This window comes from Rhodamnia argentea, chromosome 11 (genome assembly GCF_020921035.1).
Source record: "Rhodamnia argentea isolate NSW1041297 chromosome 11, ASM2092103v1, whole genome shotgun sequence".
Lineage (NCBI taxonomy): Eukaryota > Viridiplantae > Streptophyta > Magnoliopsida > Myrtales > Myrtaceae > Rhodamnia > Rhodamnia argentea.
In genome coordinates this window covers 21,326,969-21,345,136 of record NC_063160.1, presented here as the reverse complement: position 1 = coordinate 21,345,136, position 18,168 = coordinate 21,326,969, and the positions used below count along the sequence as shown (strand labels likewise).

At 40.5% G+C, this 18,168-nt stretch overlaps 2 protein-coding genes across 2 annotated transcripts; both read right to left on the bottom strand.

Moving 5' to 3' along the window:
* Positions 1-965: 965 nt before the first annotated feature.
* LOC125312786 (probable amidase At4g34880) lies at positions 966-7,780 on the bottom strand. Its single transcript, XM_048272232.1, has 6 exons — positions 7,144-7,780; positions 6,599-6,813; positions 6,270-6,512; positions 5,974-6,169; positions 5,303-5,655; positions 966-978 (listed from the first exon to the last, which is right to left on the bottom strand). Exons 1-6 carry the CDS (start codon positions 7,693-7,695, stop codon positions 975-977), a joined length of 1,563 nt encoding a protein of 520 aa, XP_048128189.1. The 5' UTR covers positions 7,696-7,780; the 3' UTR covers positions 966-974.
* A 6,366-nt stretch (positions 7,781-14,146) lies between these two features.
* On the bottom strand, positions 14,147-18,029 carry LOC115731378 (probable amidase At4g34880). Its single transcript, XM_030662039.2, has 5 exons — positions 17,378-18,029; positions 15,690-15,904; positions 15,320-15,556; positions 14,962-15,160; positions 14,147-14,786 (listed from the first exon to the last, which is right to left on the bottom strand). Exons 1-5 carry the CDS (start codon positions 17,915-17,917, stop codon positions 14,403-14,405), a joined length of 1,575 nt encoding a protein of 524 aa, XP_030517899.2. The 5' UTR covers positions 17,918-18,029; the 3' UTR covers positions 14,147-14,402.
* Between the last annotated feature and the right edge of the window lie 139 nt (positions 18,030-18,168).

Below are 18,168 nucleotides of genomic sequence, written 5' to 3'. Positions count from 1 at the left end.
GTATCTCTGTCCTTCTACTCAATCCGTCCCATACCGGATTTCATAGTCAAGATGCACACATACTCGTCCATGAACAAGTCACAATTGCATATAGTTTAATTATTAAGGGCCGTTTGGCCTTGCACACTAGACAATTGGTGCTCTTCTAGCGGGACCGGACATCGTCCCTTACTTCCGGTGATGGCATCCGATAGTCCGTGTGATTCCGATCAACACGGCACGGAACTACCAGGAATCCCTGTAAGGGCTTCGGTCCGTCACAAGCTGCGACCGGCATGCGCTCGGTCCGACAACACCGAAAGGCATGCATCCAACAAGTCGTGGAATTCCGATCGACACGGCACGACATTATCATGGAAGATCCATTATATGACCATTCAAGCACACTGGGCAATCCATCAGTTCATAATTCTATTTTTAGCTATATGTTCACACGATATGCTCATGACTTAGCTCAAGGCCGTTTTCATGCCAATACGTGAAATTGATGTCAAATATGGTCATACGAATGCACGAAATCATGTATTGAACTCTGCATGCATCACGGGGTAATTTTCCCTCAAACCGAACATCTAATCCGTCAATGGCTAATCATAGTGTTCAATCAAACAATCGACATAGGCAATCGATTTAAGTAGGTCAATCAATTCAATCATGAATATTTGATCGAACTATGCACATGTAAGCTCAATTCAAGAGCCAATTTAATCTTAGCCAATTCAATTAGTCAATCGATCGTACACTTGTCTCTAATCCGTTGCTCACCCCCGATCAATCAATAACGATCATTCAATCAATCAATCTCATCCAATTAACCGTAGATTCCTAACTAATTAGACTAACTTAACTAATTAGGGCCATTGAACTTAAACTAAGTTTTTACCCTAAACTGGCCCTAATCGAGCTACCTAAACACCTAATAATCTAAATAAATTAATCCGAACGAAATTAATGGTCTAACCAAGGATTAGCGGTCAACTCACAATCGAATAGGCGAAGTAAGTGCGACGGCGGTCCTTGAAAGCCTTTGGCGCGAACGTCGTACGCGGTTGGAAGGCGGGTCTAAAACCTCGGATAATGGGCCCAAATTTCCGGCCTAACAGGCCCACGAGCTTGAGGTTAGGCCCAATTACATGGCCCAAAACAGGTTGGACCCCAACTCGCCGGCCCACAAAATAGGCCCAATTAGGCCCAAAAAGAACTTTGCCCTGCCCAAAAACAGGGGAAACAGTGGCTGGCCGGGGCTGTTGTGGCTCCTACAGTGGGCTACAGGCAGCGAACGGCTTCAGGGTTGGCGGTGGAGGTACGAGATGGTCGGAGGAAGGTTGTAGGGGTCGGTGGTGGCTTGTGAGGGCCGGAACAGTGGTCAGCAGCCACGGACAGGGGCTGCTGTGGGCGGAAACAGGGGAGCGGTACAGGTACAGATGCAGGGGAAGTTTGGTCGGGGCTGCTCAGGTCTCCGGCGGTGGTGGAACGTCGTGGGGTTTATGGTAGAGGTCTAAGGGGACGTCGAGGGTTGGGTGGTGGTCACTGGTGGCGGAGGAAGGCAGCGGTAGGCGCTGTTCCAAAGCAGAACTGAACCGGCGCCAAAACAGGGGAAACAGGGTAGGCTGGGGTTCGCCGGCTGTTTACATCTCTCTGGTGGTTTTGCGGTGGCTGTTGGTGGTCAAGGATGGTAGTTGGAGATCAGTGGAGAGCTGAGGCGGTGGCTGAGGCGGTGCTGGGGGTCGGGAACCGTTGCAACAGCAGAGATCCGAACAGAGCAATAGCAGATGCGAAAACAGGGGACTCCGGCTGTGGTGTTGTCTTGCGGCTGTTCCGAGCTACCACAGTGACGACGGCGGTGGTGGTGATGATCTAGAGTGGTGGAGGGGAGGGTAGCTAAAGGCTGGAGGCGATGGTGGTGGTTGTGGTCACACGAAGTGAGTGCTGAAGAAGAAAGAAAAAGAAGAAGAAAAGAGGAAAAGAAGAGGCGGCAAGGGAATGGACGTGGAAGAGGGAGAGAAAAAGGGAGAGAGAGAGAGAAAGGTAAAGAAAAATCTGGAAATTTGACCAGAGGCTAAAGTGATAAGGTGGATCCCGAGGTCATCAATAATCTTGTCTTACATTTCTAAACCCTATGGGCAAAACAGTAATTTCTAAAATTGGCCAGGGGCATTTTGGTCATTTCACATCCTAGGTAATTTGGGCATCCAAAAACCCGACAGATGGTTATTTAATCCGAACTCGAGTAAATTTAGCCCAAACGAGGCTTAATGTGAAAATTTCTAATTTTAGGACGTAATTTCTCATTTAATCGGTATTTAATCCGATTCTAACAACAATTCCGGAAATTTCCAATTTCCGATTTCTAATTCCTTAATATCCGATCTTGAGCATGAAACTAAAATTCTTAGTCATTCCATAGACTAGATTTCACTATTGGCGACTGCCAAATTTTCGGGGCATCACATTATGTACGAGGAAAACCAAAAGAAAACCTTCGAGAGAAGATTAGTGAGTATTTGTTGGGTTGATAGAGTGGCGGTTGGAGCAGTGCGTGAGCCTGTGAAGAAGGGCTAGATTTGAGTGGCAGCGAAGAAAAGCGAATCGAGAGGGCTACATTTCGCGGATCCGAAATGGAATCGGATAGAGCTTGAACACAGAGAGAACGATGGACTATTGCGCACGGGGCCTCGCCCGTGCTATGCAACTCCGTGGAGGCATGCGACTGATCCAATGGGCGCATCCATCACCGGTCATTGTTACAACATTATGCTCGTAGTAAGCCGTCCTACCGCATTTCTACCTGACCGGGATGCAGAAAAATTATTCTCATTTTCTCAAATAAGGGTTTGAAGTAGATTTTATTTCAAATAAGAGCCTGAAGTGCCATCATTGCCTCAAAGAAGGACTTGAAGTGATTATAGTTGTTTCAAATAATGGTCCGGCTGGCGGCTACGCCAAATTTTCTAACCGATCAAGGGTATTTTTGTAAAAATATAAATTTAATCTAATTGTTTTATTAAAATAAATTGAAACAAAAACAGAAATTAAAAAAAAAAAAAAAGAACGCAGGCGGGAGGTTTTGACCTCCCACATGGGGCGGCCAAGGTCATCGGCTCCTCGGCGGGGCCCGGCGACCCCGCCGACCAGTGGTGAGGGCCTGATGGAGGTCAAAAACCTCCCGCCAGTGTTCTTCTTTTCCCCCCTTTTTTTATATTTTTTTTCAAAATTCCTTGAAAACCAAAAAAAGGAAAAAATAAAATAAAATTGTAAATGACCAAAATGTCCCCACTAAAATGACTCATGCCCTTTTTTTATACTAATATAGTCACTTCAAGCACTTAATTGAAACAATATGTACTTCGGGCCCTTCTTTGACATAATCAGGGCACTTTAGATTCTTATTTAAAACAAGATTCACTTCAGGCCCTTATTTGAGAAAATGAGAGAACTTGGGGCCCTTTCTTGAAATTTTCGTTATAATTTTTTATAAATGCGATTGTGCTAAGTTTTCATGCATTGTACAACGATTGACAATATCCTCATTTTCGCAAATATAAAAATGATCTCGTAATCAATGCGATGCAAATTAATGCAGACATAGTCCAATAACCTCTGCTCTCTCGCGTCAACATTCGTGATTTAAATTGGAAAAAACAAGTTATCGCGATTCACATTATTGGACCAAATAGTTGGATATTTGCACTTGGTTTGTCGTGAAGTTCGTCAAACCATATTCAACACTACCGAATTTGTCGACTCTTGTCAATTATTCGCTCTCACCCTAACCGGGCTGCAGTGTTGCAAAAATTCTTTATTCATAGCGTAGGCGTTGGTAGGTGTGGAAGTCTTTTTTTTTTTATTAGTAAATCTTCATAATAATTGTTTAATCACCTTTCTACGCTTCAATTCAAAAATAGATGATTGTGAGTTCGGTTTCTCATAGAAGCTCGGAGTGTCGCGACGGACTGTGTTATTTTGCTTCAAGTTAATCGGCTAATTACGGTTATGTCTAGGGATTATTACCTAAGAAAAGGCTGAAAAGGTCGGGCAACCGCAGTGGCAAATTTGAAAGATTCTTGGTATGAGATACGCATTTGAAAGAGAAGAAAGAGACGGAGCTTAAGGTTCTTGTTGTTTTGTCGATTGAATAAGTAGCTACTCCTTGTTAACAAATTGTTCCTTCAGTGTCTCTCCTCCTGGTGGAGTTGCATGTTGTCACAGAATACGATGTCATAATCTATTTGCTCTTTATCATTGGGTTTTTTGGGTATGATGTAACCTTAGGGAAAACAACGCTCCCGTCGGTTGTAGGCTTCTCCCTGCAGGATTCGTAAGTCATGTCGAGACTCCCGACGCCGAGGATGCTTTCATTGGAAACAAGATTCATGTTCATGAGCAGGCCTAGCAACTCGATTCCTGCCGACGACCACGGTTGTCGGCTCGGGTCCTTTTGTCCGCTAATCATTCATCATCATCATTATGCCGAAAAGAGTCGAGGACTTCTCGGTGGTCGTAACCTAATTGACATGCACGAGATTGTTGTGGAAATAGAAGGGGAGGGGTGCAATTTTTGACTTGGAATGGTTGAGTTTAGCAAACCAAGTCAGCACATTCTAGGTGTCATCGGCCGTGACATGGAAGGAAAATTGTCCAAAAAATTTTTGAACATATTGTACACTGGCCAGTTCAATCATAAACTTTTCAATTTTACTAATTTTGTTCAAAATCTTTTGACAACTTCCCCATTTAGTCCTAAACCTTTCAATTGCATCAATTTAGTCTCAAATCTTGTGACGATTTGTCAATTTAGTCTTAAAGCTTTTAATGATTTGTCAATTTAATCCTCCCGGCTAACTTTGACCTAAAATCACCGACGTAATGGTCTAGTCAGCGCCAACTAAATTGACACGATTGAAAGATTTGATACTAAATCGGTAAGTTATCAAAAAGTTTTTAATTGAATTGGCAAAACTGAAAAATTTAGGATTGCATTCACCGCCATGCAATGGAGGACTTTCTAGGAAACCTTGAATTTAATTTCTCAATTCTCAATTGACGTGCTTCACTTTTTTGTTTTGGCAGAGAAAGTTGTGATGAAGACTTCGATAAACCGTGGGGAAGTCATTGCTGCATTGGTAGTTGCATCTGAGTGAACAAACACGTTCTAAATCGTTATTGTTTGACAGTCTCACTTCTTAATCTTGGAATGTGGCTGCTTATTCCTTCGTTGCTTCGTCACTTGGATCCTAATCCAATAATAGAGAAAGCATCTCACACGCAAGAGCTCGGACCGAGATCCAAATGGCGGTCACACTGCATGAGCGATGGCGGCCTCCTGATCTTGGTGGCTTGCTCGAACCCGTAAGCGATTTCGATGAGCGTAGGCTCAGAGCCTCTCAAGCCTCCAAAGCAAATCCCAAAGGGCACTCCATCCTCGTCGTATCCGGCGGGCACGCTTATTCCTGGGAAGCCTCCGATCGCAAGAACCTTGCTCACTATATAACCAGGAGTCACCAGTGCATCCAGCTCGTTCTGCCTCATCAGCTTCTCAAACCCATCTCGGGTCAATCTGTCCATGTTTCGCCATGCTGATTTCACAGTCGCATTGATCCCACTCGTGGCTTGTGCCGCAAGGAACAAGTCTTGGCCGTACTCATCGATCTTTTCCTGCAAGAACGGCCATTTTGGTGAATAAAATTGGAGATAAACAGGGTAAGGGTCGACGAATCACGATGGGACGACTGTTAAGATTCGCATCACAACGTTGGCATGGAGTATTTGAAAATATTCTATCCAGTGTTCCATGATAGCCATGCTGCAAGTTGCAGATGGCGTAAAAACGAGAAATTATCCAGCGCATCCCTGGTAAGGGCACTGCCCTCTTGCTTGATTCTGCTATATGTTCCCTGAACATTATGCGATTCTACATAATTTTGAGTCGATTAAAGATGATGTATAAATTGATATGTGATAATATCAACTCACCGCATGCTTGTGCTTGTTGTTGAAGGCAATTACATCGGCAAGGGATCGAACTGGCGAGACGACCAAATCTCGCAGGTAAGTATTCAGGGCTAGCTTGAACTCGGCCGACATCGCTACACCTTCGCCGCTCGCTACAGAGTATATTTCATTTACGTTGGCTAATTCCAAGTGGTCCACCAATACTGCACCTTGTTTCCTGTCCATGAAAGAAATGAAAACATTTGCATATATTATATGTCGTATTGGTTCATTCCAAACTTGAGGAACTAATGGGTCCTGATATCACTATTAACTACCTCAGGGTGTTGAAATGGCTATTAAATGCTTCGAGGACCGGAGTTCCTGAGTAGATGTCGAAGAAAGGGTTCCTAACGATTCCGAGTCTCTTGCCTTTGAGCCCGTCGGCTTTGAGAAATCGCTTGTAGCCCCCTCTCGGGATGTACTTCGACACTTCTCTAGTGGCTTTGGCATCATAAGGATCGAATCCTACGATGACATCGAGGACATGGACGGCATCTGCAACAGTCCTGCACATTGGCCTGAGAGATCCCACATATGGTGGTTAATACGTTCGGAGTAACTTCCGCGAGTATAAAGAGTGTCGGTGTGATTCGCCCCGGCTTACCCGACAGTGTCCTGTCTGGGAGTGATGGGGACAACCCCACCTCGGCTCGTCAAGCCAAGGGTGGGTTTGATGCCCACCACTGAGTTAAAACTGGAGGGACACAAGATTGAGCCGTCCGTCTCCGTTCCCAGCGACACTGCCCCCATATTCGCTGCCACGGAGATGGCCGACCCGCTACTTGATCCGCAAGGATCCGCTGATAGGTTGTATGGATTCTGTGTTCATATGCATTAACTTTAGTCATCAGACAAATAGATTCAAAGGAGGTTTCCGTCATATTATCATGTCGAATCTGCCTCTTCTAGGACAAACAGCTCGAGTGCTTCATAAGCAGCTACCATGGCGCACTCACTGGCGCATGATTTTAAAATGTCCAACAGATTCTTGTAATGATTAGCACACTTACCGATTAATTTTCACAAAATGCAACTCTAAGTATGGTGGTTTGATTAAATTTATAGCCTCGCACAAAAGCATTTGAATTGCTAAACCTTGCAGAGACAGACAAGGATAGAAAAGTGGATCGGTAAGCTTGGTTGGCTGACCTTTCCCTGGCCGCTCCTGGCACACCATCCACTGGGCGCACGAGAAGAGCGATAGTGAGCCCACTCGCTCAAGCTCGCCTTTCCCAGCAACACGGCTCCGGCCCTCCTCAGCCGAGCCACCACGCCGGCATCCCGAGGCACGACCGAGCCTAGAAGCGCGAAGGAGCCCGCTGTGGTGTTCATCTTGTCTTTGGTGGCTATGTTATCCTTGAGCAGTATAGGGATCCCGTGCAAGGCAGAGAGCAAGCCATGTGGCTTTGCCTTGCGTTCTTGGTCGGCTCTATCGGCTTGGCGCAGTGCATCTGGGTTCGCCTCAATGACCCCTCTGAGGAGCGGGTTGAGTCTCCGAATCCGGTCGAGGTAGAACTCAGTCAGCTGCCTTGAGGTGAGTTTGTTTTGCCTGAAAGCGAGCTGGAGATCGTGTGCGCTTGCTCCTTCGATAGAGAAGGCTGGTGGAGCTAGAGCGTCGATTCGGAGCACGAGCAATGCAACGGCAAAGAGAACAAGAAGCACCCGTGATGGATAAGAGGCAAATGGAGGTTCGGTAGCCATTGTTTAACCGGTCTTCGAGGTTTGGGTAAAGTCGTAAAGGAACTGAGAGCAGAACTCACGGCAGCCTAGGAGAACAGGAAAGGGAGGAGGGGCGAGTACATCTCGATTTAAAGGGGATATAATCATTGAACCCCCCCAAAAAAAGGGGGAGGATATAATCAGTAAACTCTTTTCTTTTTTTTTCCATTTAATTGATAGAATTTCGAGTTCGTGGGCTCGAGTAGGTCTCTTATTTGGCTTTGGTATCCTCAAGTGAGCAGTGCTTATTTCTACTATAAATTTACTATTTTTGATCAATTGAAATGACATTCCGACAAGAAAAAAATGACATTAGAAAGCATTGTTTGAAATGATCATTTGTGAATGCTTTGTGAAAAGAATCGCGAAAGGTTGTATGTATTGATTTGTGAATTATTTTATGAAATGCATTGTATTTGGTAAATTGAATTGTGAAAGGTTATATGTTTCGGTTTATACAATATTTTTATAAGATGTATTCTGAATTTGATTTGTGGTCTTTAGAGGATGAGTTATGATGTCATGCTCATTGACACTATGTTTAAGACACGTTGAGGGGTTGAGTATGATATTATTTTTAGGATATCTTTTAGGTCGAGCCAACTGGTATAAGTAGAGACCTCATTAAACGTGACCATAATTGAATATTGAGCACTAGGTTGAACTATGGAATTGACCATTGATGTTTCATATTGTTGATTGATTTGATATATGGTTTTGTTGAATAACTCATTTTTCATTTTGTACGTAAATCATAATCTAGATTTGATCTAAAAGAGTTACTAGCATGGATGCTCAAATTGTGGGAAAATTATCAAAGAAGTCCTAAACCTGTTGTAATTATGTCAATTCAGTTCTAAATTTTTTTTTTGCTAATTGAGTCATAAGATTTTTACAATTGTGCCAATTCATTCCATTTGACAAGTCGGCACTAAGGAGGGCAATTTTTAATAATATTTTTTAAATTTTTGAATTTTTTTAAGACTTTTTTCTGTCTTTATTATTTTATTTTATTTTTTGTTAGGACCGGCTCTCGGCCAATGGCCAGAGGCCTCCCGTCGGCCCTAATAAAAAAATAAATAAATAAGACAAAAAAATTTATTAAAAAATTTTGAGACTAATTATAAAAATATTAAAATATTATTAAAATTTATTCACATTAGTGTTGCACAATCAAATGGACTGAATTGGCATAATTATAAAGGTTTAGGACTCAATTGGCAAAAAAAAAAATTTAGAGTTGAATTGGCACAATTACAATAAATTTAGTAACTTTTTGGCAATTTTCCTCTCAATTTGCTTAAAAGAGATTTGTACTACTCACTAGCTGTGATTTCTCATACCATTCATCTTAAATCTTTTTAAGATTCCTCTGCTTGGGGGCAAGTAGAACAACGGCACTATTAGCAACAAACTTTTGCTAGACTTATTTTGTATGAATCGAGATAAATGTACGTAAATGATAATAGTTGATGGGATCTAGCTGAGTTGAAATATGTACTTCTTTTAGAGTTCTCAACTTGTAACTAAATCATTTTTTTGTCAAATATATATGTAACATGTTGGTTATGTTCGAGACTACGTCCTTTGGGAGGAAATTACGAAGACGTTCCATGTGAATGATACCACACACACATGATTCATACTCTTCAAGGTAAATGAGTGCGACCAAAGATTTTTATAGGTAAAGAGCAAAGGGGATGCTCTATTTGCCACATAACGGGAAAGGCATATTTCTATTTCCTTTTCAATAGTGCATCGAACACGCAAACAAATACATAGGACAATGGGCCACCATTACCTCCTCTCCACCAAGGGAACAAGACGAACACTCGAGAAAATCATTGTACCGCGTGCACAAATAGCATCAATCGGTCCCCGAGAGCCATGAAAATTCAGTTTTCAATGCAGCTTTTCAAATGCACTAACGAAAGTTTTCATGGTAGAACGATCAAACTTGAGTGAAGATATTCGACTATTGGACGAGCTAAATCACATCAGCATTTATCCATACGAACCAAATTAAAAAATGGGCTTAGTATTTGTTTATACCAAAGTAAATATCGATCAAAATTTCGATTGTTGACATACTATCTTAATTTGTCCAATTGGGAGCGGTCACGAGAATCAACGACTTCCCCCCTTCTCCCTATAAATAGGAGACACCTCTCTATTCATTTTATGAAATGCATTGTATTTGGTAAATTGAATTGTGAAAGGTTACATGTTTCAGCTTATAAAATCTTTTTATAAGATGTATTCTGAATTTGATTTGTGGTCTTTGGCGGATGAGTTAATTTAATGCTCATTGACACTATGTTTAAGACACATTGAGGGGTTGAGCATGATATTACTTTTAGGATATCTTTTAAGTCAAGATAACTGGTAGAAGTAAAGACCTCATTAAACGTGACTATAGTTGAATATTGAGCACTAGGTTGATCAACGAAATTGACCATTGATGTTTCATATTGTTGATTGATCCGATATATAGCTTTTTTGAATAACTCATTTTTTATTTTGTACGTAAATCATAATCTGGATTTGAGCTAAAAGAGTTATTAGCATGGATGCTCAAATTGTGGGAAAATTATCAAAGAAGTCCTAAATTTGTTATAATTGTGTCAATTCAGTCCCAAAATTTTTTTTGCCAATTAAATCATAAAATTTTTACAATTGTGCCAATTCATTCCATTTGGCAGGCCGGCACCGAGAGGGGCAATTTTTAATAATATTTTTTAAATTTTTGAATTTTTTAATACTTTTTTCTATCTTTTTTTATTTTATTTTATTTTATTTTTTGTTAGGTCTGGCCCTCAGCCGATGGCCAAAGGTCTCCTATCTGTCCCAATAAAAATAAAAATAAAAAGATAAAAAAAATTATTAAAAAATTTAAAACTAATTATAAAATTTTGAAAAATATTAAAATTTATTCACATTAATCCCGTCCAGTCAAATGGACTAAATTGGCATAATTATAAAGGTTTAGGACTCAATTTGCTATAAAAAAAAAAGTTAGAGCTAAATTGGCACAATTACAATAGATTTAGTAACTTTTTGGCAATTTTCCTCTCAATTTGCTTAGAAGAGATTTGCACTACTCACTAGCTGTGATTACTCATACCATTCATCTTAAATCTTTTTAAGATTCTTCAGGTTGAGGGCAAGCAAAACGAGGGCACTATTAGCAACAAACTTTTGTTAGACTTATTTTGTATGAGTTGAGATAAATGTACATGTATGATAATAGTTAGTGGGATCTAGCTGAGTTCAAATATGTACTTCTTTTAGAGTTCTCAACTTGTAGCCAAATCATTTTTTTGTCATATATATATATATATATATATATATATTTGGTTATGTTCGAGACTACGTCCTTCGAGAGGAAATTACGAAGACGTTCCATGTGAATGATACCACACACACATGATTCATCCTCTTCAAGGTAAATGAGTGCAACCAAAGATTTTTATAGGTAAAGAGCAAAGGGGATGCTCTCTTTACCACATAACGGGAAAGAGAGTTATTAGCATTAGCAAACTCTTTTTTTTTTTTCATTTAATTGATACACTAAATTATGAAAGATAATTCAGTGTATCAATTAAATAGTGGTGGTGGTGGGGTGGAAGATATAATCAGTAAACTCTTTTTTTTTCATTTAAGTGATAGAATTTCGAGTTCATCGGCTCGTGTAGGTCTCTTATTTGGCTTTGGTATTCTCAAGTGAGTAGTGCTTATCTCTACTATAAATTTGCAAACTCATTTTTTGAAAGTGGTAGAGTTTTGAAATTTTTGATACACTGAATTATGAAAGAGCATATTTCTTGCGTATTGGAATGGGGTTTTACTATTTTTGGTCAATTGAAATGACATTCTGACAAAAAAAAAAATGACATTAGAAAGCATTGTTTGAAATGATCATTTGTGAATGCTTTGTGAAAAGAATCACCAAAGATTGTATGCATTGATTTGTCAATTATTTTATGAAATGCATTGTATTTGGTAAATTGAATTGTGAAAGGTTATATGTTTCAGTTTATAAAATCTTTTTATAAGATGTATTCTGAATTTGATTTGTGGTCTTTGGCGGATGAGTTAATTTAATGCTCATTGACACTATGTTTAAGACACATTGAGGGGTTGAGCATGATATTACTTTTAGGATATCTTTTAAGTCGAGATAACTAGTATAAGTAAAGACCTCATTAAACGTGACCATAGTTGAATATTGAGCACTAGGTTGATCAACGAAATTGACCATTGATGTTTCATATTGTTGATTGATCCGATATATAGCATTGTTGAATAACTCATTTTTTATTTTGTACGCAAATCATAATTTGGATTTGAGCTAAAAGAGTTATTAGCATGGATGCTCAAATTGTGGGAAAATTATCAAAGAAGTCCTAAACTTGTTGTAATTGTGTCAATTCAGTCCCAAACTTTTTTTGCCAATTAAATCGTAAATTTTTTACAACTGTGCCAATTCATTCCATTTGGCGGACCGGCCTTGAGAGGGGCAATTTTTAATAATATTTTTAAAATTTTTGAATTTTTTTAATACTTTTTTGTATCTTATTTTATTTTATTTTTATTTTTATTTTAGGACAGGCCCTCAGCCGATGGCCAGAGGTCTCCTATCGGCCCTAATAAAAAAAAAGATAAAAAAATTATTAAAAAATTTAAAATTAATTATAAAAATTTGAAAAATATTAAAATTTATTCACATTAGTGACGTCCATCCAAATGGACTAAATTGGCATAATTATAAAGGTTTAGGACTCAATTGGCTATAAAAAAAAGTTAAAGTTGAATTGGCCCAATTGTAATAGATTTAGTAACTTTTTGGCAATTTTCCTCTCAATTTGCTTAAAAGAGATGTGTACTACTCACTAGCTGTGATTACTCATACCATTCATCTTAAATCTTTTTAAGATTCTTCAGCTTGGGGCAAGTAGAACGAGGGCGCTATTAGCAACAAACTTTTGTTAGACTTATTTTGTATGAGTTGAGATAAATGTACATGTATGATAATAGTTGTTGGGATCTAGCTGAGTTCAAATATGTACTTCTTTTAGAGTTCTCAACCTATAACCAAATCATTTTTTTGTCAAATATACATATAACATGTTGGTTTTGTTCGAGACTACGTCCTTTGAGAGGAAATTACGAAGACGTTCCATGTGAATGATACCACACACACATGATTCATCCTCTTCAAGGTAAATGAGTGCGACCAAAGATTTTTATAGGTAAAGAGCAAAGGGGATGCTCTCTTTACCACATAACGGGAAAGGCATATTTCTCTTTCCTTTTCAATGGACCATCATCACCTCCTCTCCACCAAGGGAACAAGACGAACACTCGAGAAAATCATTATACCGCCTCCACAAATAGCATCAATCGGTCCCCGAGAGCCATGAAAATTCAGTTTTCATTGCAGCTTTTCAAATGCACTAAAGACAGTATTCATGGTAGAACAATCAAACTTGACTGAAGATATTAGACTATTGGACGAGCTAAATCACATCAGCATTTATCCATACGAACCACATTGAAAAATGGGCTTAGTATTTGTTTATACCAAAGTAAATATTGATCAAAATTTCGATTGTTGACATACCATCTTAATTTGTCCAACCAGGAGCGATCGCAAGAATCAAAGACTTCCCCCCTTCTCTCTATAAATAGGAGACACATCTCTATTCATTTGTAGGAGATGAAGAGGAGTGCGCTAGTCTTGGATGAGGTCGTTTTCGATTTGCTTCAGCATGATTTGAAGTCAGTGTTGGTAAAGAACTGGATTTTTCTCTTTTGTGGTCTGATTTTTTTTGCTGATATCAATCAGATGAATCCAGCACTCAGTTGGACGGTGAACAAACTTAAGCATAAAAGAGAAAAACCGAGAACCACTCGTCAGAATCAGGAGAGGATCTGTAATTCCTCATCCAGGGAAAGGCAAAGCTAACAATCACACCAAGAAAGAATTGGTTATATCAGCATCAACCTTATCAACTTGTGTCGGTATCTTTCCAAGTTAGCGTTACTGCAATGGGCCTGCTTCTGTGTGCACGTCAATATGCAAAAATGGCCTTATAATGGAGGTATGAAACACAACAAAATGTGGAACACGTGTGCACTTTCAATGAGAAAGCGAAAAGAAGGAAGATATGATAATCAGGCACATCATGATGGCTAAGCAGGAGTGGAATAAAGATTGCGGAATGTGAGAAGCACATATAACATGGAACTGCTAAAATCGACAAAAGGCATTTCATTTTCACTGTAATATGGATGCAAACGTAAGCAATTCGGAAACACTTCCAAGGATATTGGTAGAAGGGGCCTTGTTCTACACTGCCAAAGCTGTAGATCATATGTAGCTAATATATCAACCATGGGCTAACTAAAAACCTGTGTCCTGTAGAAAAAATTATGATTAGAAAATGAACTAACAAGACCTTATTTACATTGCAGTAGTCATTTATCAAATATCCTCAAATAACAGATGTTACAGACAAGCCCTATGGAACGGTCGGACCAGATAGTAGGTATACGAACCCCATATCTCAACAATGGTTAGAGACATCTTACCTAGTCTCACAATTTTGGCATCGGAAATAATGGAACTAAACCACAACAAGATGAGATGAAGTGGGAAACTCATGTATCCACACGGTTCCATTGCGTTACTGATAATACTGATAGTGAAACTCAGTAGAAAATGAAAGAGGAGGTTTACGCATCCTCGTGGCTTGTTCAAAAGAATAGGCTATCTCAATCAACTTTGCTTCGGATCCCTTCAATCCCCCAAAGCAAATCCCAAATGGCATTCCATTGTCGTCATATCCAGCAGGAACAGTTAGCGCTGGATAGCCTCCAAATGCTGGAATTGTGGCAGCATTTGCACCTAGTGTCACCATAGCGTCCAACTTGTTTTCCTTCATTAGTTTTTCAAATCCCTCTTCTGACAACTTCTTCATCATATGTTCTGCCTTGACAACTTCCTCGTCCAGTATGTTTGTCTTCTCTGCTGCAATTAACCCATCCTGATTATACTCTTCCATACTCTCCTGCAGTATTTGAGGCTTGAGTTAGGGAGTATTAATCAGAACGTCAATGAAACAGAAGGAAATTCATCAATCTTTTATCTAGCGAAGACTGGTGAGCAACATCTTGTTACGCAGTATAAGAGAGTTCACAGAAAATCTAAGACCTCCATCACTATTGCTACGATCTAATACTTACCAAATCTGGATTGTCGGAGTTGAAAGCAATAACTTCTGCTAGCGACTTCACTGGAGAGTTGCTCAATCCACCTAAGTACTCATTTAGATTATGCTTGAACTGAGCTCGAAGTAGAGCCATTTCACCACTCTGAAATGGATTCAGGATGATGTCAATGTTTTTAATCTCCAAATTATCCACTAAAGTTGCACCATTGTTCCTTCAATTTACCAAAAGGAAAAAATGATCAACAAAACATAGATAACAGTATGGATTACAACCACTTCAATATCAACCATTCTAAGTAAAGATACCGGTGCAGCAGGTCCTATTTCAGAACAGGTGGCGGTCTGCATCACTATTTTCACTTTATGCTCACCTGAAAGTCGCAAGATGTTGATCAAAAATTGAAGCAGCAGTGGATCCCTTAAAGTCCGAAAAAGGATGTCTTACTATGCCCAATCTTTTTCCGTTAAGACCATCTTCCCTAAGGAACTGTTTGAAACCGCCCATTGGTATGAATTCAGCTGCTTCCCCTGTAGCTTCATCCCTTGGATCAAATCCAACTATCGCATCTAGCACATGGACTGCATCAGACACAGTTCTGCTTATGGGCCTGTACCACAAGGAAATAAAATTACAAGGTGGCACACGCATCAATATGCGCCCAGGATTAAACAGACAGCACAGAACATAAGCAACCAGACTACAGGATCATGGAACCATGGTCCCAGACCGTGAAACTTTACCCAATTGAGTCTTGGCGGGGTGAAACTAAGATAACGCCTGCCCGACTAGTGAGTCCAACAGTGGGTTTGAAACCGACAACCGAATTATAATCAGCTGGGCAGATGATGGAACTATCAGTTTCAGTCCCTAATGACACAGTAACCATGTTTGCAGCCACTGCTATTGCTGAGCCACTGCTGGAACCACATGGGTTCCCCGACTTCATGTAAGGATTCTGAGTATGTGCAAAGTAAAAGCAAGAAAAATTAGTAGATAAAACTTTTACTTTGGACATGCTGTTCAAAGAACAGTATGCCCTTTTAAAGGACCTATTGAGTTCACATTATTCAACATATTGTTTTGCATGACAAGCGCGTTGCATAGAGAACCAAGGTTAATAGATAAAAGTGTCTTTTTCAAGCTGACATAGTCAAAGATAACAGGGACAGCATGTAGTGTTGTGTAGTGGGGGCAAGCGCCCCCACTGAATTTCCAAACCCTATATCATACTCTGTGTATTTTGCTGCTAAGAATTGTTCTGACAATTTTATTTTGGAGATTGAACCGCCTGTCAACCACATTAATGACACTATAAGATATCTCCAAAGTTGCCAAGAAAAAGAAAACAGAATTTGACACCTCAAGCTGAAAGAAAGGAAGAAGCTTAAACATTGAACGTTATACAAAAATTATTTGTGTGAAAGATCCTAAATAAAAATAAAAATCATATCGTATCGTATCGTATAGGCCTCATAGAGAATTTGTTAATGAATGATTGTCCTGTTAATTGTTAAGAGGATATAAACATGGTTAACAATGCAATTATACACTTTTCCAGACGTTGGGCGTGTCCGCTCTTTGATGTTCCAAATGAATGGTTTCGGTTTGGTAATTTTCTAATTGTTCCGAGGGTGGATGATTATTTTTACATTAAATGAAGCACAAACAAGTATGAAGAGGAAATCATGCATGGATTGCGAATCTCCAGATCAAGAACTTAGAATGAGAGGAAACTTGGTGTTTTTCACACAACTTGAGACATACAACATGAAATGGTTACCCTCAACACCCCCCCTCCCCAAAAAAAAAGTACCACGTCACCAAATCAAATCACAAATCATTGTGCTTAAGATTTTCTACAGGTTTGCATAGATATTCTATAGGAACAGAACGGAAAATAATAACAATTTCAATGAACTATGTATGCAAATCTCTTATGTTCTACAATGAACCCACTCAGAAAATGTTCATCCATCCCTGAGATCAGTATACCCCTTGGAAGGACTTAACAAGAAGTCAGTCTTCTCCTGGACAGCCCACAAGACCTTATTCAGCAAATCATTTCCCCTGAGAAATCTATTTCCCTGTTCTTGACAGGGGACACACCATGAAGCTGAACATCAATGATAACCTAAATGACTACATGAACAAGTATGCCTACTTGATATACGCATGCTCACCCTGCATGTCGCAATTACAGGTGCATTTATCCGCCAAATGCGTAACATCTATATGGCCCTCTTTTCATCACAGCTTGCAATATCAAAATCAGTTATTCACTGGTCCCTACATCTTCCCTGGAAGTAGGACACATAATTGGATTGCGCGATTCATTACAAGCACGTTAAATTTAACAGGAATCAAAACAATGTCAAAACTCAATTGCATAGTTGCGGACGGACGAGCAATATACATGAATACAACTTACCAAGCCCTGTCCACCTCGAGCGCACCAACCCCTGGGCATCTCCCAGGACCGGAGCGAGTACCACTCGCTCATACTCGCCTTGCCCAAAATCACAGCCCCGGCGCTCCTCAACCTCTCCACCACGAACGCGTCCCTCGCGACGCGAGCCCCCAGCAGCGCGTACGATCCGGCGCTGGTGTTCATCTTGTCGTCAGTCCCGATGCTGTCCTTGAGCAGGACGGGGATCCCGTGCAGATCCCCCAGGGCCCCGTTGCCACCGGCCGCTGCTGCTCTCAGTCGATCGGCCTCGTCGGCTTGATCGAGAGCGTCGGGGTTGACCTCCAGGACGCAGCGGAGGGAGGGGTTGAGGGTTTGGATTTGGTCCAGGTAGAAGTCGACAAGCTGGCGGGAGGTAAGCCTGCTTTGGGCGAAGGCGAGGTGGATGGATTCGATGGTGGCCTCGTGGAAGGTGAACTGAGAAGCGGAGATGGTGGTCGTGAGGAAGGAGAGGGAGAGGAGAGCGACTGAGAGTAAGAGTGAGAGTGAGAAGAGGGAAGTCATCGTCGTCGTCGTCGTCGTCGTCGTCGTCGTACTGGAATGGAGATCGGCGTCCGAAGTTCGAGTCTGGGGTCAACGTTGAAACTCGAAGAGAGAGAGAGGAGAGAGAGTCCGAATCTCCAAGCGAAGTGCACGTGACGAGGAAGTTCCCTCCATAATTTTCGTTCTTCTAATTTTTAAATTTACATAGCATTTTTTTTTAATTATTATTGGATCGGAAAATTGTTGATGTTGATTACCAATGAAGCTTGACA

Excerpts from the sequence above, each read along its gene's own strand:
- LOC115731378 (XM_030662039.2), bottom strand. The coding sequence starts at position 17,917 with ATGACTTCCCTCTTCTCACTCTCACTCTTACTCTCAGTCGCTCTCCTC. Across the intron at positions 15,557-15,689 it reads CCCCGCCAAGACTCAATTGG|GCCCATAAGCAGAACTGTGT; the intron begins GTAAAGTTTCAC and ends CTTGTGGTACAG. Across the intron at positions 14,787-14,961 it reads ACTCCGACAATCCAGATTTG|GAGAGTATGGAAGAGTATAA; the intron begins GTAAGTATTAGA and ends CAAATACTGCAG.
- LOC125312786 (XM_048272232.1), bottom strand. The coding sequence starts at position 7,695 with ATGGCTACCGAACCTCCATTTGCCTCTTATCCATCACGGGTGCTTCTT. Across the intron at positions 6,814-7,143 it reads CCAGGAGCGGCCAGGGAAAG|AATCCATACAACCTATCAGC; the intron begins GTCAGCCAACCA and ends ATATGAACACAG. Across the intron at positions 5,656-5,973 it reads ACAACAAGCACAAGCATGCG|GAAAAGATCGATGAGTACGG; the intron begins GTGAGTTGATAT and ends CCGTTCTTGCAG.